Source organism: Rhincodon typus, chromosome 18 (assembly GCF_021869965.1).
Source record: "Rhincodon typus isolate 14 chromosome 18, sRhiTyp1.1, whole genome shotgun sequence".
In the NCBI taxonomy this organism is placed as follows: Eukaryota; Metazoa; Chordata; class Chondrichthyes; order Orectolobiformes; family Rhincodontidae; genus Rhincodon; species Rhincodon typus.
The window spans coordinates 3,086,463-3,112,697 of record NC_063349.1 but is presented as its reverse complement, the minus strand read 5'-3'; the positions used below and the strand labels follow the sequence as shown (position 1 = coordinate 3,112,697).

Below are 26,235 nucleotides of genomic sequence, written 5' to 3'. Positions count from 1 at the left end.
TCACACACCACCCATCTTCTGCCCTGCTTGTCACATGGTATTCAGCTATGGTATTCAGCAGGGATCGCCAAGTGAGAAATTCTGCAGTGGCCATACCATTGGAGATCTGACAGAAATTACTGAACTTTCTTTTATTGGAGATGCTCATTATCTGGCACTAAGTGGTTAGGAATGTTACCTGCCACTTTTTAGCCAAAGCTTTGAACAGTTTAGGCTGGTGTGAGCTTCTTTGTGAGTTGTGAATGCAGCCAAACACTGTAGAGTTATCAGCAAGTAGCCCTATGTCTGACCTTATAACAGAAGGTGGCTCATTAATGAAGCAGTCGAAGATGATTGGTCAAAGAGTGAATAACTCATGCAGTGAAGTCTTGGAGCTGAGATAGTTGGTCTCTAATTTTCCGTTCAGCCATTTTCCTTTCTGTAATGGTGTGACTCCAATACTGAGGGAGTTTACTACTAATTCCCATTTTTTTGCCATTTTGGTGGTGCTCCTTGGTTAAATATGGTCACATGGTCTTTTGTTGAAAGGGGCAGTTCGATCTTCTCTCTTCTGACATTCAGCTGATGCTTGTGATGAGATCTGGACCCAAGTCTAATCCTAATGCTAACCTTAACCCTACCTGAAATGAAGGACCAATGAGGAGGTGTCAATGACACTGTCTTGCTTGATAGTACTGTTGATGTCCCCTTTCACCATTTTACTGGTCATTGGGTAGTAACTGGTTGTGTTGGAATTGTCTTAATTTTTGTAGCTTGCATAAACCTGGGCAATCTTTTGACCTGTTAGATAGCTGTATTTGAGTAGTGTAGCTAGCAGCAGAACTCGCACTGGCTCATATTCTTAGTATTTTAGTTGGAATGTTACATGATCTGATAACCTCTGTACCCTTCCAGTGTCCTCACCCGCTGGAGCAAACCAGACTGGCTGAATATTGGCAACCTCTAGTGACAGACAAGTTGCACCTCACAATTTTGCTAAATTCCAAATAAGAATCCAGCCTTGTTCCTTACACCCACATGTTAGAATCCATCCTGGTTGAAGATGGTGATGTCCATCGCAATGTGACTATCCTGAATTTTCCAGGACTGTCCAGGTCTTGAGGCCCATCTCTTTGTTTGACCCCTACAGGGACACTACTTGTCCAGTAATTTCTGTTCACACACCTTTCCCTGAAGCACACCACACCACCTCCCCAAAATCTCTCATCAGCTTTGGTAGTAATAATGCTTCCAGTCCAACACCAAAGTGACCGTCATTACCATGAATTTCACCCTGATTCATGGAGCATCCTCCTTAATTAACATTCTTTATTGCCTGTGACACTGTTGGGGATATTGACCTTGGTTTGTATTCATATTCTACTGCTTTTTACTTACTGCTGAATATCTTATACTCTGTATTATCTGTTATACAGGTTTTCTAGTTGCACAGAACTGGAAAATGCCTTAGTAATTAAATATATTGCATAAAACAGTAATGATTTGTGCAGTTTCGATCTCTGATCTTTGCAGGGTTAAGCTAAGACCAGGCAGTGATAAGGAAACCGCCACAGGAACTAATAGCCCTGATAGCGGAGAAAAGAAAGAAAATCATCCAGATTTCCAATCCTGGTTAATGTCCAATGACCCTTACTGGAAAGTATAAGTCTATGAACATCAGTTAAAAGTGACTTGTGGCTCAGAATACTTGTTTCCACAGTCATGCAGTCACCCACAGTTGCTGCTGACTAGTGATGAATAGCCGCTTGGCCAAGGTATGAAGAGCTGTTGATTCACGTGGAGCCATGTAACACGAATAGAAGAAAATACAACAGAGAATAATTAGACTCAGTTACTTCTGCTGATCGAAGTAAGAATGTCTAGCAATACATCAAACAGAATGTTTTCAATAGAATTCAACAGTGTTAAACCATTTTGGCTTGTGTCGTGATTTCTCAGGAGCACTGTACTGCAAATCAGATCAAGTATGGACAGGAGATGTTCCTTTTGGTTTATGATGACAGGAAATTGGCTTTTTACATCAGTGTCATATTTGCTTCAGAGGGCAATTACATCTCTGTCAAAAAGCAACGCTAAACATCTGTGGTGACATCCTGTTTCTGATCATTGCCTCTGCACAGAACTCCTTCAAGTCTTCAAGTAGAAGGAAAAAGAGGACATCATTGAAGAGAAAAACCAGCAGGAAAGGAGCAGACGTGAGTCAGGCCAAGGAACTGGTTTATACTTAATTTTAGAGAGAGGATTGCCTCAAGGGGTCCCAATAAAAGCCACAATTTTAACTTCCCTTTAAGGCCTTATGTTTTACATACATTGCTTAAACCCGGGGAGTTATTGAGTCACATGGTTTGGGGGAGCTAAATTAACTCCAGAAAGGATACAATCATTAAACAAAGGGTTACTAAATCCAAGAAGAGATGTGACCATTAATTGAAGGGCAGTATACCCAGTGCAAGATAGAACTATTAATCCAAAGCACACTGTGTCCATTAAGAGGGAGTTTTTAACCCTAGGGTACTATGCTGTTTATGTAAGAAACTCTTCATCCAGCAATTATCAAACCCAACCATGCAAGACATCTGAATTGACTTCAATAAGAAAAACAGCCATTAATCCCTGGAATTTCTTGAGGCTTTTAGAAAGTGGCATATCTTAACAAGCTATCATTTAGATGTCTGGGGTGTCATTCTAACTGGTAAACGTTTAGATGGTTTAGGGGTGTTAAATAGATCACTTCCAGGCAGTAGAACATCACAGCCCAATAACATTCTAAGTTCTAACTGCCTGAAGCTCCCTCAGAGACTCCCCTGCTCTCCTCATGTAATTTTGATGGTGTTTGATTGTTAAAAACATGTCCATAAAGAGGAGGTATCCACCAACATTTTTGACAGGAACACGAAGGAAAGAAACAATTCCCCATGCCAAGGTTAGATCTAGAGTCTGAACCAGTTACTTTAAACGGGAATGTTAGTCTGGGAGGGAGTGCTGTTTAATTAATCTCCCTTTACCATTTCTTAAAATACATGTGCCTTCATAAATAGCATGGCAGAAAAGAAAACACATACAATTCAACTCCTTGTTGGATCATCTTGTCTGCAGCAGGCATAGCAAGTGCAGTGTTTCACTTGCATTCAGCATCTTTGGCCAGTCCACATTCCTAATTCTTATCATGATTCAGGTCTACTGCACGTCCACAGGACTACTCAACAGCAGTGAGACCTGATGACAAGGAAGCAGACATAACCTGAAATCCCCCAGACAGCTATGACATGCACTTTTAGGTTTACTGAGATTGTTTTATAACCCATCTGACCACAGCTCTTACCCTGCAGGCCACTTCCCATCAAGGTGACAAATTTTCTGTTTACTTCACTGGTGCAAAGGAACTACTGCTGTGTAACACCTCTGCTGGAATTTGTAATCCAAGTTTTTTGGCTGCCCAAGTAACACATTGAGTGCATGTTGGGTGAGAACAGCATCGGGCTTGGCTGTGATATCCCCCTTGGCCAATGAACCTGCCCACACACTGTCAAGATCTGCACATGAGGGTAATGAAGTACCAAAGGATGCACAATACCTGTGCCAAGGTGACTGAAAAATGAAGGGAGAAACTTTGTGAGGAGATGGTGGTGGGGAAGTGGGATGTGATTTGGGGCAAATGGCACTGTACACATCTTTGTGATATTGAGGGGATGAGGGTGAAATCTACTCAGGTTTCACATTAAGGGTTGACAGTGTGCAGAGCATGTTGGCCTCCCACAGCTCATGGTGGTACATGTACATGTATAATTTCAGTTGGGCAGGGCAGCTACTGGATCGTATACAGTGCCGCCTAGTTCCCATTTGGAGGAGGCTTACCTTGATTAATGCCTTGAGTCTTGTTTTTACAGGAAAGCAAATGGAAGCCATTTATAATCAAGCCCATCTCATCACCCTTAATGAAACCACTTCTGGTGTTTGTAAACCCAAAGAGTGGCGGAAACCAGGTTAGTTGGAGGACTAAAGAAGGGCATGGGGCAGTCACTAGAATTGATCTATCCACCAGCTCACTCATCAACTCAATATCCACATAGTAATTCACCGCTGCTGGATTGATTCTCATTTTAACACACTGTTTTACAATTCTGCGTGGCATGAACACTTTCTCAAAAGCAACTACATATTGGAAAAAATCACTGGACCAGCCATTAATACCCACATCCCACAAGTGAATTAAAACATATGTGTATTTGCTTCTGGCCCTATAGAAAGCATACCAGGCAGCATTTGTGATCAAGAAATGGTATTTGCCCACGTAATTTTCCACCTAATATTAATTGTCTTACTGTGGGTTGCTGGATTGATCTCTGTATGGACTAGACAGGTTTTCGAAGCTGCCTCCCTTTCCATTGTGTGGCACAGGCTGAGTCTGGTGCAAAGTTCAAGATTTAATGTTTTGTTACGCCTCCTCCCAAATCAATTGGCTTTTGAAATGTCCCTGTGGAACCTCCACAGGGGTAACTTCCTGTTGGCTGTGCTCAGAGGAGTGTGTCACACTGTGTCTATCAGTGTGTGTGTGAGACTGTCGTGTGTGTGATGCGTGGTGAAGGGATCAGGAAGGGTCTCTGGAAAAGAGCAGGTGAAGTCCCTGGTCTTTCCATTTGAAGGCCCTCCAACCACAAAGAAGAGTAAACTCTGTTGATGGGGCTCTTATCTGAATTTCCTGCACCGCCTCGTATTTTTGCCATTCCAGATCTTGACCACCAAAACAGGTCAGTTTCTAGTCTTCTGCATAATAAACATATATGTAGAATCTTTAAATATTACTTCTTCTGACAACATACTTTAAAAGTCATCAATATTCAGCTCTATTTGAGTGGTTGGAAATGAAGATGCACTTAAGTTAATGACTGTAAAAAGAAAGGAAGTGTGACAATATTCCACGTAAGAGATTCGCATATAAAATTAAAGCACATGGGACTTGGGTTGGTGTATTCACATGGATAGAGAACTGGTTGGCTTACAGGAGACAAAGCGTGTAAAGAAACGTGTTTATCTCCAAGTGGCAGCCAATGACTAGGGAGGTCTCTCAGGGATCAGTGCTGGGACCCCAGCATGATTTAGATGAGGGAATTACGTGTCATATCTTCAAGTTTACTGATGACAGAAAGCTGGGTGAGAGGGTGAACTGAGGAGGTGCAGAGACACTTTAGTGTGATTTGAGCAAGTTAAGTAAGTGGGCAAAAACATGGCAGATGCAGGATATTGCATACAAATATGAGGTTGTACACTTTGGTAGCAAAAATAGGCAAGCAGATTATTATTGGAATGGCGATAATTGAGAAAGGGGAAAGTGCAACAATATCTGGGTACATCAGTTGCTGAAAGTAAGAATGCAGGTGCAACAGACAGTGAAGAATGCAAATTGTATGTTGGCCTTCATAGCAAAACGACTGGAGTACAGGAGCAGCAACGTCTTGCTGCAATTGTACAGGGCATTGCTGAGATCACAACTGGAATATTGTGTGCAGTTTTGGTTTCCTTATCTGAGGAAAGCTGTTCTGGCTATGGAGAGAGTACAAAGAAGATTTACCAGACTGATTCCTGTGATGGTGGGACTGATGTACAGGAATAGACTGGATTGCTTAGGACTAAATACACTAGAGTTTCAAAGAATGAAGTGGGTAGGGTTGATCCCATAGAAACCTATAAAATTGTAACAGGAATTGACCAGGTAGATGCAAGAAGGAAGTACTCAATGACCAGGGAGTGCAAGACCAGGATAAAGGTTAACCTTCTAGGACAGAAATAAGGAAAATTTTCTTCACCTAGAGAGTTGTTAGCCTATGGAATTCTCTATCACAAGAAAGTGATGATATCGAAACATCAAAGACTTTCAATAAAGATTCAGATATAGTTCTTAGGGCTAAAGGGATTAAAGGGTATGGCGAGAAAGCAGGAACAGGGTGTTGAGTCGGATGTTCCACCATGATCAATTTGAATGGTTGAGCAGGCTTGAAGGCTGAATGGCTTACTCCTGCTCCTGTGTTCTATATTTCAACGATATGTCACTTTAGTGTGATTGTAAAGTGTCAACTTGACTCGGATGACTGTGTCAATTCCCAGGTTACAGGTTTACCGGTAATACACACCATTAATAAACCCCATGCCTCTCTGTTCTGATACAGTTTTGGGCATTTCTTCCATGAACTGGGGCACTGAAGATGCAACTGCTGGGCTGTCTAGAGGATAGGTCTGGAACTGGCACATTTGTGACTTGAAGGTTGTATATGGCTCTTCCTATTTGACCAGGCATTCTGTCAAAGGAACTGATGAATGCTCATCATTGGCCTGGCTCTTCACTGTCTTTTGCTGTTTTGTTATTTATACCTTTTCACTGGGTTGTTTTTTTTCTCTTCTACTCTCAGGGGCCTAAGGTGCTCCAGATGTTCATGTGGTGGCTAAACCCACGGCAAGTCTTTGACCTCTCACGTGGAGGACCAAGAGAAGCGTAAGTGAAGATGACCCATGCATTATCAACATCCATGTATTATCTGTATAGAGTTGAATGGACTTTGGCTTAAATATATTTGGCATCTAAATACAGCGTCTACCTACAAATACTACTGTCAATACTATTTTTTTTTGTATCAGGTATTTTGTGGAGTGCTACTTTGCTGTTCATTCTCTCAAAAAGACCTCTATCGCTGATGAATGTGAATGCAGTTTTTAACATGGTATCTAGTTAAGAAACTAAAGTACTGTGGAGATCTGAAATAAAAACAGAAAGTGCTGGAGAAAATCAAATCTGGTAGCATCAGTAGAGAAAGAAACAGAGTTAACGTTTCGAGTCCAGTATGACTCGTCTTCAGAATTGAAAGAGGCTGGAAAATGATCAGGGGAACTAGTGGAACAGATAGTGAGGGTGCCTATGGCAAAAGTCAAAGTGAGTGGCAGTGGTAACAGGAAAGCAATATAGATGAAGAATAGATGTTAATGGTAGATGGTAATAGTAGAAAAGAAGGTCTACTCCCCCTTTGGTTATTCCTCCATTCATCGTCCACAGAAACCACAGACCTGCTGAGTTTCTCCAGAACTTTTTTTTTGTTTTAGTTAAACAACTGCCTGACTTACAAATTGCATAATACAGGACTGGCTGACAGTACCACCCAGTGTAAGATTAACTATGCTACCATCTGCATTCTCAGATGGAAGAAGGGACATGGATAAGTATTCAACACAATTCAGGAAAGGATTTAATTTATACAAATTATATCAATGAACAGAATATAGTTTTCACAGAAATTGATCACGGATAATGGTTCAGGTACCATACTGGCAATCAAGAACCTGGTAACTGTCTATTAATTGTATTCAGTTAGTGGTTATTAATTGGGGGAGCTACCCTGTGCTTACATGTGCAGTAACAGGTTGGAAGAGTATTTGTTAGTTGGAGCTGTGTAACATGCAATGTGTCGGACTGTCTGTAAATGAAAGCTTACAAAGTTAACCTAACCTTCACTGGTTGGCTATCTGAGGTTTACTAGAAGTCATTGACACTACACTTGGATCAGTCATGCCAATTTTCTGGGTGCTATGCATGTCCTTGGTTTACCCATGGTGTGGTCACACATCTCTAGTATGACTTGTGCTGCACTCTACACTGGTGATGTCATTAGTAAAAGTGTAGGGAGATCCCACTGGACATAGGCAGCGTGGAGGAGAATCTTACACCAATCATTAGTTCGGATGCTGCTGCTGCCTTTTTGGAGCTGAACCCTCCAGCTATTGCCCTCTCTTATTCTCAGTCAGATAAACAGACAGCAGATATAGCACACACAGCCAATGCTATATAAAGGGATCTTGATTATTAGCAGGTTAATTATTGATGATTTTCAATTGGCTATTGCAATATTTGCGTACAGGTTTGGTGCTTCCTAGTCTTCTCAAGAGGTACTAAAGTTCACAGGGAATGTGGCAGCTCCAGATAGACACTTCACTTCAAAATTTCCTCACAGATTAGGGGCAATCTTGGTGTATGTGGTATAGTCACTGCATTAGTAATCCAGCAATAATGCCCTGGAGACACACATTCAAATTTTACCATGATATCTGATAGGATTTCAATGCATAAATCTGTAATTTAAAGCTATTCTCAATGACTGGTGACCATGACAACAATCACTGATGGTTCCAAGAACCTGTCTAGTTCAGGAATCCCCTTTGGGGATAGAAATCTGCTGTCCTTACCCAGCCTGCCTACATATGACTCCAGATCTACAGCAATGTGGCTAACTCTTAACTGCTCTCTGAAATGTCCTTAACAACACCAAGAGCAGGGACATGAATAGTAGAATAGTAATTTACTGTTTCTTCGTTTTTTACAAAAAAAACAGTGAAAAGCGTTTCAGTCATTGCACCATGGCGCCTATATTATTAACAGAAGGCATTGACGAGAAAATTTTTAAAAAAAATTTAAGGCAAAGTCCATCTTAGTTCATTCACGGCTCCTGGGTTCAGGAAAAGATAGTACTGCTGCAGCAAGCTGACAGAGCTGGTACCAAAGAAAAAGACCGCCACGCCAGGCCACTGGAATACCAGGCAGGAAGCAGGCTATCCATGCCAGACCGCTGGAATCTTGGGTTGCAAGACTCTGCAGAGTGCTGGAGCCACCCTAAGGGCTCACCTTGTCACTGATCTCGGGCTGGGAGACATCACAGAAGCTGCCCAAAGGAATCCAGGTCCACAGATGCCAGGTTGAATCCACTTCCTTGCTGAAGCTGCTGCTGATCCGGACCAATGGAATCCCATGCTGTGCTGCCAAAGCAGACCACCACCAGACACGGCCGCAATGGCTACGAGGAACTGCCATCACCATCGCAGCAGCCATTCGAATCCAACTGGGGCAGACGGTGAAATTTAAATTTGAAAAAATCTGGAATAAAGACCTGGCCTAATGGTAACCATGTAACCACGTTGATTATCTTTAAAAAAAAAACCCATCTGGCTGACTAATGTCCTTTGTGGCAGATTTCCTTCCCAGGTTACCCAGATGTTACTCAGTCTGGCCTACATGTGACTTCAGAGCCGCAGCATTGTGGTTGACTGTGGGCAAATAGGTACAGGTAATAAATGCTGCACGCATCCTACGCCTGAATAGAACTCCTGTTAGAGTCACAGAGTCATACAGCATGGTAAAAGACCCCTCGGTCCAACCAGTCCATACCGACCATGATCCCAAACTAAACTAGTCCCACCTACCTGCATTTGGCCCATATCCATTCAAACCTTTCCTATTCATGTACTTATCCAAATGGCTTTTAAATTTTGAAGGAATACTTTTGTTGCTTTATAGACACTGTTTTCTACTCTACATACATTTTTTGGCACTGAATACACCATTTTATGATCTGTAAAATCATGCAGAATGGTAGAGCAGACTCGAAGATCTGAATGGCCTCCTCCTGCTCCTATCTTCTATGTATCCATGTAAAGATGTTGCTTCACAATGAATCTGAATCTGTGTTAATGGTCACCAATGCTACCCAGTGACATAGTTAAAAAGAGAGATGAGTTTCTCTGACGCAGGGTCACTGGACCCGAAACGTTAACTCTGTTCTTTCCTTCACAGATGCTGCCAGACCCGCTGAGCTTTTCCAGCAACTTTGTTTTTGTTCTCATAGCAGAATATAGGGAGTTCAGAAATAAATTATAAAGCTGAACCTCAAAGATATTAAACGTGAAAGATGAAGATATAGGAGAATAAACCGTAGGAATGAGTGGTTAGAGAAATGATAGAGGAGGGTATCTTTGCAGGGGTCGTACAGTGGTGTGGATTTAACATAGAATGGCATGGAGATGGGAACCTGAGAAGAGACACAAGTAAGGGAAACAAAGTTAGAAATGAAAAATAGAAAAATATAAAGCGTATTTGGAAGGCAGAGGAAACGAGGGTTGGTAGTCAATAGGGCCATGGTACAAAAAAATTTTTTAAAAATCTAAATCTACTGCATTTGAATATGTGGACCATTTGCAATAAGCTGGATGAATTAATAGTACAAATAGTTGTAAATGGGTATGATATGATTGCAATTGCAGAGACATGGCTGTGAGTGACCAAGGCTGGGAAATGAATATCCAGGGCTATTCAATATTTTAGAGCAACAGGCAGAAAGGAAAGGGAGGTGGGATGGCATTGTTAGTAAAGGATGAAATCAGTACAACTGTGAGAAATGATGTTATCTCAGAAATTCTGTATCTAAAATCAGTCTGGGTGAAAAGGACAAAGTGGATGACTTTAAGCTTTATATGGATAGGTTAAACCACATTAGCAACAATACTGAGGTGAATGAATTCTTGAAGTGTTTACAAGGTGGTTTTTAAACCAGTATATTGTAAAACCAACTCAGATACAGGCCAGAGAACCTGACCCGAAACGTCAGCTTTCCTGTTCCTCTGATGCTGCCTGACCTGCTGTGTTCCTCCAGCTCCACACTTTGTTATCTCTGACTCCAACATCTGCAGTTCTTGCTATCTCAGATATAGGCCAGCCTAGGTTTAATTTTGTACAATGAGAAGACGTTCATTAATAATCTTATTTTGAGAAGTCCTTTAGGAAAGAGTGAACACAACATGATAGAATTCTTAAAAATAAAACCGGAAAGAACTGCAGATGCTGTAAATCAGGAACAAAAATGGAAGTTGTTGGAAAAGCTCAGCAGGTCTGGTAGCATATGTGAAGATAAGTCTAGAGTTAACGTTTTGGGTCCGGTGACCCTTTCTCAGAACTGATGGCAGCTAGGAAAATGTTGGTTTATTTGCAGGAGATAGGGTAGTGGGAGGGGCTACGGCGTAAACAATTGTTGGCATTAAGCCCAAAGATAGAGAAGAACAGTTGGACAGATAAAGAAGTTGATAACGATCTGGCTAGGAGGGTGAATAGCTGTTAATGGGAACTGTTGGTGACTAACAATAGGTAGGGTGTAATGGCACACTATGTCATAACAAGGCCTGGTGTGTTGTCTAAGGGGCTAGGATATGGGAGAGTTTAGGCCCTAAAATTATTGAACTCAATATTGAGTCTGGAGGGCTGCAGAGTCCCCAAGCAGAAAATGAGGTGTTGTTCTCCCTACTTACCTTCTTACCTTGACTCGGTCTTTTCTTCCCTGGTCTAGTCCCTGCGCACGTAAATCTGTGATTCCTCTAACGATCTACACCAGTTTCAGAATTTCCAGTTTGCAGGCTCCAGCCGCCTGCAGAAATGCCCTGCCTGCAAAAGTAGTAGACTTGCCAACTTTAAGGGCATTTAAATGGTCATTGGATAAACATATGGATGATAATGGAATTGTTTAGATTAGATTGGCTTCAGATTGGTTTCACAGGTCGGCGCATCATCGAGGGCCGAAGGGCCTGTACTGCGCTGTAATGTTCTATGTTCTATGTTCTGTTTTATGGATGTGCAATCCTTTTAACACATCCATCCCCCATCAGGATGGTCTCAGGGCTCTCTGCTTCTTCCTGGAGCAAAGGCCTGAACAGTCCCCATCCACCACCACTCTCCTCCACTTGACCGAGGTCGTCCTTGCCCTCAGCATCTTCTCTTTTAACTCCTGTCATTTTCGTCAGGTCAGAGGTGAGGCCATGGGTATACACATGGGCCCCAGTTTTGCCTGTCCCTTCGTGGGGCATGTGGAACATTCCTTGTTTCAGTCCTGTTCTGGCTGCCACCCACAACGCATTCTCTGATATATCGATGATATCATCGGCACTGTTTCCCTCTGTCGTCCAGAATTGGAAAAGTTCATCGATTTTTGCTTCCAGTTTCCACCCTGCCCTCACTTTCATCTGGTCTATCTCTGACTGCTCCCTTCCCTTCCTTGACATCTCAGTTTCCATTTCTGGGGATAGACTGGCCACTGATATCCACTATAAACCCACTGACTCCCACAGCTACCTGGACTATACATCCTTGCACCTTACTTTCTGTAAAGACTCCATTCCATTCTCTCAGTTCATCCGTCTCCATCGCATATGTCCGGATGAGGCCAACTTCGACAAGAGAGCCTCTGCAATGTCCACCTTCTTTTCAACCGAGGATTCCCCAGCACCATTGTCAGCAGGGCCCTCAACCAGGTCAAACCCATCTCCCGCACTTCTGCCATCATCTCCTCTCTTCCCTTCTGCAACAGTGATAGGGTACCCCTTCTCCTTATCTACCATTCCACCAGTTTCCAAATCCAGAAGATCATCAGGCACCATTTCTGCCACCTCCAGCAAGATACCAGCACCAGACACATATTCCATTCCCCTCCTTATCTGCCTTCCACATGGAACATTCCCCTTGGGATACCCTGGTCAACTCTTCCTTCACTCCCAACAACCCATGCGCCCCCACCGCCCCACAGCACCTTCCCCTGCAACCGCTGAATATGTAAACAGCTGCCCATTTACATCCTCCCTCCTCAGTATCCAAGGGCCCAAACATACCTTCCAGGTGAAACAGCACCTTATCTGCACTTCCCACAATCTCACAACGTGGTCTCCTGTACATTGGGAAAGCAAAGCCGAGACTGGATGACCGTTTCGTAGAACATTTACGTTCTGCTTGCAAAAATGATCCTGAGCTTCCAGATGCCTGCCACTTTAACACACCACTCTGTTTCCCGGCCAACATCTCTGCCTCAGGCTTGCCACAGTGTTCCAGTGAAGCTCAGAGAAATTTGGGAGAACAACACCTCATTTTCTGCTTGGGGACCTTGCAGCCTTCTGAATTCAGTATCGAGTTCAGTAATTTTAGGGTCTGAACTCTCCCGTGTTCTGGCCCCCGACCTAACACACCAAGCCTTGTTATCACATAGTCTGTCATTATACACTACCTATTGTTAGTCACCGACAGTCCCCATTTACAGCTATTCACTTCCGGATTTGTTTCTTAGTGGTTAGTATATGGGGTCCAGCACTACATGTTTGTTAATGGAGTTCCAGTTTGAGTGCCAGGCCTCCAGGAATTCTCGTATGTTTCTTTGGTTGGCTTGTCCTAGGATGGCTACATTGTCCCAGTCAAATTGGTGTCCCTCTTTGTCCATGAGTATTGAAATGAGTGATGGTTGGTCACGTCTCTTGGTAGATAGTTGGTATTCATGAATCTGATAGCTAGTTTACTTCCAGTTTGTCCTATGTAATGTTTTTGGAAGTCTTTGCATGGTATCTTGTAAATAACGTTGGTTCCATTAGTTGTGGTTGTTGGGTCCTTTATTCTCGTCAGTAGCTGTCGTAGTGTAACTGTCGGCTTGTGGGCTACCGTGATTCCTAGGGGGCGGAGTAATCTGGTGGTCATTTCAGACATGTCCTTGTATGGCCGGGTGACTGGTATCTTTGGACATGTTGTGCCTCCCTGTTACGGTCTGTAGTGTAGGTATCAACGAACCCAGCTTTTCGGGTAACCGTTGTTTCCAAAGACGCTGTGTAGATGTTCTTCCTTTGCCTTGCGTAGCTCTGAGATGCTGCAGTGTGTTGCAACTTACTTGAACAGTGTTTTGATCCAACTCCTTTTATTGGTATTGGGATGATTGCTATTGCAGCTGAGTACCTGATCTGTATGGGTGGCCTCCCTGTGTACGCTGGTCTGGAGCTCACCATTGGCCATACGTTCGACCACTTCAACACTAATATATTGTTCTCTTCTTCCCTGGTGAATTTTTTGTCGGTGAGGATGTTGATTATGAGTAAATGGATTTCTTCCAGTTTAGAGTGTTTGATAATTACAAAGGTGTCATCTGCATAGCGGATCCATAGTTTTGGTTGGATGGTGGGAAGTGCTGTCTGTTCCTGTCTTTGCATTATGGCTTCTGCAATTAATCCTGATAGTGATGATCCTTTGGGTGTTCTGTTGATTTATCCATATATCTTGCTGGTGAAGATGAAGTAGGTTGTGAGGCACAGATCCAGCAATTTAAGGGTGCTGTCAAATCTGTGCCTCAGATTTGACAGAACCAGTAGATGTGGTGTATTTGGATTTTTAAATAATTTTCAATGAAATTCCACAAAAGGGATTACTGTGCAAGATTAAGCACATCAAATTGTTAATACTATACTGGCATGGATTGGGAGTTGGTTAACAGACAGGAAATAGAGAGTACCATAGAATCCCTACAGTGTGGAAGGAGGCCATTCAGCCCATCAAGTCCACACCAATCCTCTGAAGAGCATCCCACCCAGACTCACCCCCTATCCTATGCCTGTAACCCTGCATTTCCCATGGCTAATTCACCTGGCCTCCACATCCCTGGACACTATAGGCAATTTAGCATGTCCACAGACAGTCGCCTGTGGCTAGAATTGAACCCGGGTCCCTGGCACTGTGAGGAAGCAGTGCTAACCGCTGAACCTCCATGTCACACTAACAGGAATAAATGGATCTTTTTTCAGAGTGGGTGATGATGACTGGGCATCAGTCCTTGGGGCCCAGCTGTTCACAATATATATCAATGATTTGGAAGAGTGAATCAAATGCAATATTTCCAAATTTGCTGATGACTTAAAACTAGGTGGGAGTGTGAGAGGTGAGCAGGATGTATAGCTGCTTCATGGTGACTTAGGTAAGTTGAGGGAGTGGGAAAATGGATGGCAGATGGCATAACACGGATAGTTGTCAAATTATTCACTTTGATAGAAATAGAACAACGGAGTATTATTTAAAAGGTGATTGATTGGGAAAGGCTAATGTACAGAGAAACCTGGCTATCCTCAGGTACCAGTCACTGAAAGGAAGCATGCAGCTGCACAAGCAGTTAGGGAGACAAGTGTTTATGTTGGCCTTCCTTGTAAGAAGTTTTGAGTACAGGGCAAGTAAGTCTTACTGAGGCTGTACAGGGCCTTAGTGGATCCATACCTTGGAGTGGAGTGTGCAGTTTTGGTCTCCTTATCTAAGAAAAAATATACTTTCCATTGAGGAAGTGCAGCAGAGATTCACCAGACTGATTTATGGACGTCAGGTTCATTATCCAAGGAGACATTGGATCAACTGGTCCTGTATTCACTGGAGGTTCGAAGAATGAGAGGGGATCTCATAGAAACATATAAAATTATGACAGGACTGGACAGCCTGAAGTGATCATGCTCCCCCTGGCTAGGACATTGTGGAACAAGGTGCCAACACCTTAGGATACTGGGTAGTCCATTTAGAGTAGAATTGAGGATATTTGCTTCACTCAGAGAGAGGTGAACCTATGGAATTCACGACCACCAGAAGTCTGTGGAAGCCAACCTACTGAATATATGTAAGAAAGAAATAGATTTCCAGACACTAAAAGTGAAGGGGTATGGGGAGAGAACGTGAGTATGGCATTGGGATAGAAAGTTAACCACGAACATGCTGAGTAGCAGAATGGGCTCAATGGGCTAAATGACCAAGTCTTTCTATGTTTCAATGATATACGTTAACTTGGGGTCTGTTGACCCTCCTGGTTTAACTGTTAATTTACAAGTCATGTGTTTCACTGAATCACGTGAACGTTTTCTGTTTCCTGAACAGCTTGGAACTGTATCGAAAGGTCGCAAACCTCCGGATCCTGGCCTGTGGTGGAGATGGAACGGTTTGTAATTTTAGCAAATTAAACATTTAATCTGTAGGATCAAAAAGACATGAACTATTTTGGTCTCATGCATGATTGGTCAGAAAGTGCTGTAGTGTTTGGGGTTGCTGGGGAGATACAAGAGTAGGAGCAAACCACTAGGCTCCTCGAACCTGCTCCACCTTTCAACTGTCGTGGCTGATATTGTGCCTCGACACCATTTTCCTGTACTATCCCATATCTTCCTTATCAAAGAAGTTATCTATTTCTCTTGAACTTACTTAAGATTTGATCCTTAATAGCCCCCTGGTGTAGAAAATTCCAAAGATTCACCACTTTTTGGATGAAAAGAATTCCTCCTCATCTCAATCCTAAACAGCCTGCCCCTGATTCTGATGTGTGTTCCTTGGTTCTAGATACCCGCAGCCAAAGGGAAAACATCCTTTCTGTAGCAACCCTGTCAAGTCCAGTAAATATTTTGTAGATTTCAATGAAATCACCTCATATTTTTCTAAACTCCAGAGAATACAGTCTCCAAGCAGGAGAGTTCTACCATCCCAGAAACCAGTCTGGTGAATCTTTGCTGCACCCTCTCTGTGGCAAACAAAGCCTGAGGTTTTGGCTGAATTTTGGCCCTCTGATTTTTCTTCCTGGGTGTATCTAGAAATCTGGCCCAGCTGAACAGAATTGCATAGATCGAAGGGTCAGATGTTTGGTTAATTCATTGTTTAGGAGTCCTGGAACTAGCCTCAGTGCCCCCTGTGCTGGTCTGTGATTTGATGCTAGCAAAATTTTTACAGGCCTTGATGGGTTAGAGTGGGAAGGATGTATCATTGGCTGGAAGAGCCTAGAAAAAGGGAGCACGGTCTCAGAATTGGAGCCAGGCCATTTAAGACAGAGATTAGGAGGAGTTGTTTTCACTCAGAGTCGAATGAATCTTTGGAATTCTTTATCCAAGAAAACTGTATAGGTTCAGCCATGTTCAAGACAGAGATTGATCGATAGATTTCTAGCCAAAAAGTATCAAGTGATGTGAGGACAGTGTGGGATGTGGTATTGAGGCAGGGAGGTGGAATGTATCTGCTGGGATTTCCTGTGTCCAAAATACAATGGAGGCACCCAGCGTAAGAGAAAATGTGCTGACAAGACATGGCAAACGTCACTATCTGGTTACACATTAATGCAGAACAAACAGCCATCGTCAGTCTGACCTCCCTTTGCCACAACTTCACTAATTTCAAGCAAACTCTAGAATTAGGTTTGAACTATGCCACAGATGGGGCACCACATTTGTCTGTTGGCTCCTAGGCAGACCATTTAACCTAAAAAATAATGGCTGCGCTGATTCTCAACTTCAGTTATCAATCTCTGTCTGCTCCATGTCTCCTGATACCTTTATTGAATAAACATTTATTGATTTAAGTCTTGAAAACCTCAGCCAGTTTGGAACCAGTAGATTATTGGAGAAAAGGTTCCAGTTCATCCTGTGTATGAGAAACCACTTCCTGATCATAATTTAAAAATTAGGGACTGCCACTTAAAACAGAGATGAGAAGAAAAAATTCTTTCAGATGGTTGAGAGTCTTTGGAATTCCCTTCCTCAAAAGGCACTGGACATAGAATCTGTATCAATAGGAATCGGGGGCAAACTGTCCACAGGTCATACCTGACACATTTTTAAGGCTCAGGTATATATATATTCTTGATTACTGAAGGGAAGAAAGATTATTGCAAATGTGCAGGAATGTAGAGTTGAGGTTAAAATCAGATCAGCCGTGATCTTATTAAAGGCGGATCAGGCTCAAAGGGCCAAGCGGCTTACTCTTATTCCTTGTTCAAATAGTTATCTGGTGTTTTGTTTCTGAATGACCTGGCTCTGATGTTGTAACAATATCCTTCTGTTCTTGATTTCTGCCACAGAAAATACTTCCTTTATTTTTAATACCCAAAGAGAATGACAGCTCTTGATATCAGGGCCACATTTCACCAAATGTGGAATCAAGGAGCCTTAGCAAAACAGAAATCAATAGGAATCAGGGGAAAACTGTCCACGGGTTAGAGTCATACCTTACACAGGAAGGTGGTTGTAGTTGTTGGAGCTCGGTCATCTCAGCTCCAGGACATCTCTGCAGGGGTTCTTCAGGATAATGTCCTGCTGTTTCATCAATGACTTATCCTTAATCATAAGGTTAGAAGTAAGCATGTTCGCTGATGATTGCAGAATGCTCACCACCATTCATGGCTCCTCAGATGCAGAAGAAGTCCATGTTCAAATGCAACAAGACCTGGACAATATCCAGGGCTGACAAGTGGCAAGTGTCTTTAGCGCCACGTAAGTTCCAGGCAAAGACCATATCCAATAAGAAACAATCTGACCAATTCCCCTTGGCATTCAATGGCATTGCCATCACTGAATACTCCACTATCAACATCCTGGGGTTTACCATTGACCAGAAACTCAACTGGACTCACCATATAAATACTGTGGCCACAAGAGCAGGTCAAGGCTAGGAATTTTGCAGTGAGTAACTCATCTTTGAATCCCCAAAGCCTGTCTGCAATCTACAAGGCACAAGTCAGGAGTGTGACGGAATACTCTCCACTCACCTGGATGGGTACAGCGCCAACAACATTGAAGAAGCTTGACACCATCTAGGACAAAGCAGCTTGCTTGATTGGCACCACATCCACAAGCATCCACTCCCTTTCCTACCTGATGCTCCGTAGCAGCGGTATGTACTATTTACAAGATGCACTGCAGAAATTTGCCAAAAAAATCCTTAGGCAGAATCTTCCAAACCCATGATCACTTCCATCTAGATGGACAAAGGCAGCAAATAAATGGGAACACAACATCTGCAAATTTCTCTCCAAGCCACTCACCATCTTGACGTGGAAATAAATCATCGTTCCTTCACTGTCAATGTGTCAAAATCCAAGAATTCCCCCCTAACAGCATTGTGGGTCTACCTATAGCAAATGGACTGTAGTGGTTCAAGAAGGCAGCTCATCACCATCTTTTCAAAGGCAACTATGGATGGGTAATAAATGCTGGCTGACCAGTGACATCCATGTCCCACAAGAGAAGTAAAAAAACAACCACTCCGCAATCTTCTATACTCAAGGAAGTATCGACTTACTCTTTGCGATTGATCCTCTTGCATTAATCCCCAATTTCAGCATCAAGTATACCACAAGCTGGAGCAGAATAAAGCTTCCTTTACTGTTCTCAGTGCCAGTTTTACATTTTTGCATTTTGATGTCCACATCTTCCACATGCTGCAGAGAACAAACTCACATAATAGATGTTTGCCAATGGCTCATAGCTGGAATCATTCATTGGAATCAGTGTGATCAGTTCCCCGAGTCTCAATACATTACTCCTAGCGCAAGATAATGTTTCATGGCCTGATGTGTAACCTCAAGCTCCCTGAAAGCTTGTTACAGCACCATTGCTATCACCTTAATGAATCTTTATCTTTCAATGGTAAGATAGCAATTTGCATTAATTCCTTAGTTACCACATCCGTCAACTAGCTAAGGTTAAACCAGAGTGTTTGCAATCTTATTTGATCCCAGAATGAGCTATTGACCACATATTAAGAATACATGTTTCCACCTAGTGCCAAACTCTGCCCATTCCTCAGCTGCAGAATCCCTCATCTATGTCCCTGTTACCTTTAGTCTTGACATTTCCACATACTCCTGGCTAGCCTGCCACATTCTGCCTCTGTTTCCTGCAGCTAAACTTGCAACAAGTCCCATTCCGCTGTGCTTACTGACACAGATTGGCTCTCGGACAGGCAAGGTCTTGCCTTTGAAAACCATTTGTTTTCAAATTCATCATAGCCTTTCCCTTTCTTATCTCTGTGAAATCCTCCAGCCCCGCAATCTTCTTAATTCCTCTAATTCTAGTTTCTTAACCATCTACGGTCAGGGCCTTGTTTTGTAATGAGCAGCATCTCTGTCTCTGATTCACAAGCTCCAGCTATTAAAAATAGCTACATAATGCAGCCAACCAAGCTGACTATCATTCTGCAAATCCTTTCAATATATGCCAATGGCAGGCAAAAGAGTAGAGAGATGGAAAATTATTGGAGTTTCTACTATCACTGTCCTTTGTTCTGTGTTCCAACATGCACGTGGCAGTGGTAACTGAGACTTCCTGAGTGAACTGGAACATTCCACCACCAAGCATCCCTGATTTTAGTTTCTCCATCATTGGCGATTGTGCCTTGGGGACTGCAACTTAAATTTCTGAATTGTCTCCCAAAGCCTCTCTGCCACTTCAGCCCTCTTTTTTTTCCTTTGTTTAAGCCACTTTGCATTTGACCAAGCTACTGGCCATCTGCCTAATATCTTCCTATGTGGCCTTTGTTTTGCTTTATAACATGCCGATTGGGCAAATTGGGTTACTTCATTAAACTAAAGGTGCTGGACAAAGCTGTTGTTGTTTATTTTTGCACAGTGCATTTGGATAAAATGACCCAACGTTAACAGGTGGAACAGGCAGTGAGTTACTAGTGAGAGCAGGTAAGGTCCAACTAAAGCATTGCCACAGTGACGGAAAAGAATGAGGTTCACTTGGCAGGATAAATGTTGGCTGGTCCGCTCCAGCATTGTGTCTGTTGCGAGATCATCCTTCAAGTTGCGGAAAGAGACAAGTGTGTCTTCAGACTGGTGAGCAGGATCCTTTATTCACCATTTACACCACATACATAAATGGGAAGGAGGGAGCATTCTTAGAACTCTGATGACTTGATAGTAGTTTCAAGTATCTACATCAGCATCAATATCACTGCTTTTGACTATTTATTAGTATATTAGCACTTGACCATTATTGTTCAGTGTTAAGGAGGATCTTTAAAAGAACAAGAGAAACCCCCGCCCAGTAGCCACCTTGTGTCTCACAGAATAAACTTGTCAGTTCAGCCCAAATTAGTGCCAAGTTGGGCTCATTTCATAATGCTGGTGCACACCTACTGAGAACTGGGTTGAGGTTCACAGAAGTGCACACTCAATCTAAATTACTTCTTGATTTTCCTTCTTCACTCTTCCAGTTCTGGTTGAGAATAGAATGTGAGATCTGAGTGGAGTTTTGAAGTAAAATCTTAAAAGAGATAAGCCTGTACTCCAACATGTTTCTAGATTTGACATGCATGAAAATGAACATCTTTATTTCAACTGGTGATTTTATATTTTTGTCTTTCTGTCCAGGTGGGCTGGATTCTTTCCCTGTTGGACGAACTACAACTCAATCCCCAGCCTCCAGTCGCAGTGCTTCCACTTGGTACAGGAAACGACCTGGCCCGTACCCTCAACTGGGGAGGGGTAGGTACATCCTTCAACAGGTCCACCTGTGAGGATGGGCTAGCAACCCCCCCAGAAAGATAGATAATGGTGTGTGATGCAGCCTGGCTGTCAAAGGGAAGGTGCAGAGTATGAAAGGGACTCGTAACAACAGAGAGAGAAAAGCATTAGGACACCCTTTGTAATTACTTTGACAGGTTGTTATAGAGGATTGCTGGAGTGAGAGTGATTGAAGAATATTTAATAACCATTTCCAAGAGGAAATTGCATGACTACTTGAAGGTGAAAACATTCGTAGAGTTAGAGGACAAAACTGGAGAAGGGGTAATAATTAGAAATATTTATGATCAATCAGGGCATTAGTGAGGAGATATTGGTATAGTGGTAATGTAATTGGATTTGTTAGGGTAGAGAAGAAATGGTCTAGTAGTTTATCACTAGACTATTGATCCAGAGACCCAGGTAATGTTCTGGGGACCTAGGTTTTGAGGTCAATAATAATCTGGAATTAAGAGTCTAATGTTATTGATTGTTGGGGAGAAAACCTATTAGGTTCACTAATGTTCCTCCGGGGAGGAAATCTGCCATCTTTACCTGTGACTCCAAACTCACAGCAATTCGGTTGACTTATAACTTTGGGAATGGGCAATAACTGCTTACATGGTCTGTAATGTGCACATGCCATGAATGAATAAAAAAAATTGAGACTGACTCTCTATCTATGAGCGGTGTGAAGATGCTGCATTATATTCTTGGGGCAGCAATGTAAATGCGGATATTGCCATTATGCTATCAATGCTCCATATTCTGTGCTTCATTTGTACATTTTGTCTTTATCTGGGAGAAACCCTCCAGGGTGTTTTTGCCCCTTTTGGCTATGGGTTTATCAAAGTTTTATTTTCACATCTGACAGGAAATTTCATGGAGGGCAATGAAAGGAGGGAGGAAGCCTCTGGTGACGCTGTGATTTGAACCTTTGGGGTTCAAGTATCATTGCACTGAATCCATGTGGCCCTTGCTCAAAGATTGATATATCCTTCTTAAGGTGTGATGCCTAAAAGAACTGGACATTTGGGCATACAAGTCAACCTTAAAGCCTCGAAAGCCGGCGTCCCTGACAGTCCTTGATCTGAGCAGCTTGCTAGGCTGTTAACAGTCACCCACATTGCTGTGGATCTGGAGTCACAGTAGACCACATAAGGATGGCAAATTTCCTTTCCTAAAGCATACTAATGAACTTGATGGGCTTAACAACAATTAACAATGGTTTTATGGTTGCCTTAAGGCTGGCATTTTAGTTCCAGATTTTTACTGAATTCACATTTTATTCTCTGTCATGGTGGAAGTTGAACCCATGACCCCAGAACATTATCCACTACACCACCATCTCCCCCTTATAAGCTGAATATATGCAAAAGCATGACCTTTGGGCCTAACAAGTGAGGTCAGCGTGGATTGATTTAAATGCTGCAACATAAGGTATTAACTGTACATCAAGTGTAGTCTAACTTTAACAACTGGAGCCTAACTTCTACCTCTTAGTTCTTGTCTTTTAGGTATAAAAACCACTATTCCATTAGCCTTTTTGTTTACTTTCTGTACTCCTTCACAGTGTGATTGTGTGGGAGGCAATCGACAACCTAGGTAGGCTTATCTAGTTTTCCTAACTTGCGGTAGTAATCACCCATGTTGAGTTACAAATGCGATTCATTTCCATCTGTGAAGCTGTCAAAAATAAGCTCTGCTGCTCCCCTTTCAATCATTTGTAGAATATTTCAAGGGAAACAAATGCGAGTTGAGTCAGCGATGTCCACAATCCATGAATAAATGTAAAAAAAAATTACCAGCAACATTTGCTATTCTTCCATACATTGGCAGCTCTTCCCAGGTGGTATCTAAATGCATAATGGGAAGAGGTTGAGTCATTATGTTTGGCTTGAGGGGATGAATAAGGCACTCTACCTGTTCCTTTTCTTTATACAAGGTACTTAGCTGTGAACTCTCTCAGTGCCGTTGTCACAACAGACACCTTTCTAAGTCTGCAGAAGGGAGATGTCCTTGCCATTGACTGAGGCACTTAGGGGAGATAATTCATTTAGTTCTCTCTATGTCACAGGGGTACACAGATGAACCAGTTTCAAAGATTCTCTGCCATGTAGAGGAGGGCAATATAGTCCAATTGGACCGCTGGAACCTCCATCTTCAGAATAACCTCCAGCCTAGCCAAGATGATGCTGAAGAAGGCACTCAGAAGGTAACTGCAGCTGCTAACTTTGCTGACTTTTATACAAACCTTTAATATTTTCTGCAAGATTCTTTGAGGGTTAGAGGTTTTTGTTCGAGAGTGTTGTAATGTTTTGTTTGTTAGTGACAAAGCTGAGGACAGTGCAGAGCAGCACCAAGGTGGAAAACAATGTAAACAAAGCTGAGGTACATTGTGGTGAGCTGACAACTAAGTTTGGGTTTTACAGCCTGTGCGTTCTAGGCAGTAAGAAGCCCTGTGTTCAACTGCTTTGTGATTCTAATTTGACTTGTTACTTCAACCATCAGAGTACATACGCTTCAGTTGTAATACTATTTATTGACCTTCCCTGTTCCATAATTCCTGTAATAGTTTGCTCACATTTAACTATCTTTTTGACCTTTGATGTATAGATAAATCACAGTGAAACAGAGATGTATTCGCATATGGTCAAATTAAGATGCATAGCAAAAGCAAGAAACAAGTTCAGGGTTTCCCACAGTGGGGTTAATTGAGGGGTGAAATTTTGGGGTCCAAGCTCTGATCCAGCAGCCAAGGAGTTAAAACAACTTTGTGGCCCCACTAACAGGCTCCTGCTGTCACAGCCCCACTTCCCCTGCCCTTCTGACTCACTCCGTCTGGAAGTGAGAAAATATTTGGGAAGTGCTACTGTAGTTGAAACAAATGCATGCGCACAGCTCAAACACATTTGTCCATCTAAATCCCTTCCCATGGTCACATTGTCCTAATTAGTTTAGTACTATTCTCATGGACACCCCATGTGTGTCAGATTCCATTACTGTCTCATTTGTGGATGTGTCCTTCCATTGTTTGACCCATTCAGACCGTAGACTTGACCATCTGAAATGTCACCATTATAATTCTGCAACTAGCTGCATGAATGTTTGGATTGCCATAATTCTAACCTTTGAATATGCTGCTCTATAAGGTCAAAGTCAATTTGCTACTGGATGTTAATGTAATCTTTATGCCTGATTGGAGAATGTCTAGTTTCAGCACAGACACTGACTTTGCCAAATGTGCATGCAGCAGCTGAGGAAACAGCTGGTTTGGTTTTTCTGGAGTCACTGCAGTTTTCCCTGGGGCTTAGCTCATCTGTGCATTACACTCTCAAGGGATAGCCGCATTGAATTTGGAGGCAACATCAGTTGACCCACATAACCAGTTCCACCAGAGGACAGATATGCCATAGGATAGTTGATAACCACAGACCAATTCTGTAGTCAACTAGAGATCCTTTGGTAATCAAACGTTTTGAAAATGAGCAGTTGGCACATACAGGTGAATACTTGAAGAGACAGTTTGTCAAACTGAGATGCATCTCTGATAGCGAATGACATTGGAATTAACTTTGCAACTCTATGCATTATGCTATGATAGAGCCAAATCTGCCATTCACGTTATATGAGTAACTTTGCTTTTTGGAACTCTTGCGAAAGGAGAAGAGTGTGTAAAGATGTCCCCTTGATCTAATGTGACAAAGTTAATTATATGCAGATTCAGTACACATTTAAATCATTGAGCCTTATATTGTGTGATTACAGGCATGATATTCAATAGTTCAATAAATTACATGGGAACTTGCAATCCCCGAGGATGCTGCAATGGAATAATAAGACCTGGTGCTCACTAAAGAAAACAGAAAGAGTTTCTAAAACACTTCTTCATGCTGTTGTACCACAAACAAAAAGCAAGCTTGTTTTGATTGATTCCTTTTATTGTCACGTATACGGAAATACAGTGAAAAGCTTTGTCTACGAGTGGTACGGGCAGATAACAGCAAGATAAGGATATACAGATCAAAAAGACTTAGAGGCATACAGGTTACATTGCAGGTTACATAATATGAGGCTAGAGTCCATTCAACAGTCTGATAACGGCCAAAAAGAAGCTGTTCCTGAACCTGCCTGTGCACGTGTTCAGGCTTCTGTATCTTCTGCCTGACAGAAGAGGTTGTAGGAAGTCATTACCAGGGTGCGATAGGTCTTTGATGATGTTGACCGCCTTTCCACGGCAGCAAGCTGTGTAAATAGAGTCCATGGATGGAAGGTTGATTTCCGTGATGGTCTGGGCTGTGCATACAACCTTCTGTAGTTTCTTACGGTCCTGGGCAGAGCAGTTGCCATACCAGGCCGTTATGCAGTACGCTTTCAATGGGGCATCTGTAGAAGTTGATTAGGGTCCTTATGGACGTGCCAAATTTCCTGAGCCGCCTGAGGAAGAAGAGGTGTTGTTGTGCCGCCTTGACTGTCGCATTTACATGGGAAGTCCAGGACAGGTCGTCGGTTATCGTCTCTCCGAGGAACTTGATGCTCTTCGTCCTCTCAACCTCAATTCTGTTGATGTAGATGGTGTTCTCCTCCCTTCTTTCTGAAGTCAATGATCAGTTCTTTAGTTTTGCCGACGGTGAGAGACAGATTGTTTTCACTGCACCATATCACCAAGCCCTCTATCTCCCTTCTGTATTTTGACTCATTGTTGTTTGATATCCATTCCACAATGGTGGTGTCGTCAGCAAACTTGCAAATGGCGTTTGTTCAGAATTTGGCGACACAGTTGTAGGTGTACAGGAAGTACAGTAGGGGCTGAGGATGCATCCTTGGGGGGGCTCCAGTGTTGAGTGTTATTGTGGATGAGGTGCAGTTACCTATCCTCACTGATTGTGGCCTATGGGTCAGAAAGCTGAGGAACCATTTGCAGAGGGCAGAGCCAAGACCAAGGTCACACAATTTTGAGATCAGTCTGGAGGGGATAATGGTGTTGAAGGTGGAGCTGTAGTCAACAAGCAGGAGTCTGATGTAGGTGTCTTTTTTGTCCAGATGTTCAAGGGATGAGTGCAGGGCTAGGGATATGGCGTCCTTTGTGATCTGTTATGTCGGTAGGCAAACTGTAGGGGATCGAGGCAGGTTGGGAGACTGGAGTTGATGTGGGCCATGACCAGCCTCTGGAAGCACTTCTTCCAGTTTTCTTCCAGTCAGTTCTGTTGAAGAGTTGGTTGAGCCATCTGTACTAAAGATTCTCTAACTATTGATTAGAATTCAGCAGCCCTTTGTGCCACATGATTTCCCAGCATGTGATACAATCCATGTCTTCAAATTGTACTCAAGCACCCAG

At 42.7% G+C, this 26,235-nt stretch overlaps 1 protein-coding gene across 1 annotated transcript in view; it reads left to right on the top strand.

Moving 5' to 3' along the window:
* Window positions 1-26,235, top strand: part of dgki (diacylglycerol kinase, iota) — a 176,640-nt gene that overhangs the window by 75,662 nt on the left and 74,743 nt on the right. Inside the window, exons 9-14 of the mRNA XM_048608001.1 lie at window positions 2,121-2,195; window positions 3,888-3,983; window positions 6,405-6,487; window positions 15,509-15,569; window positions 20,766-20,879; window positions 22,975-23,112. Of these exons, the coding sequence (XP_048463958.1) occupies window positions 2,121-2,195; window positions 3,888-3,983; window positions 6,405-6,487; window positions 15,509-15,569; window positions 20,766-20,879; window positions 22,975-23,112 (567 nt within the window). The remainder of the gene's footprint in view (window positions 1-2,120; window positions 2,196-3,887; window positions 3,984-6,404; window positions 6,488-15,508; window positions 15,570-20,765; window positions 20,880-22,974; window positions 23,113-26,235) is intronic.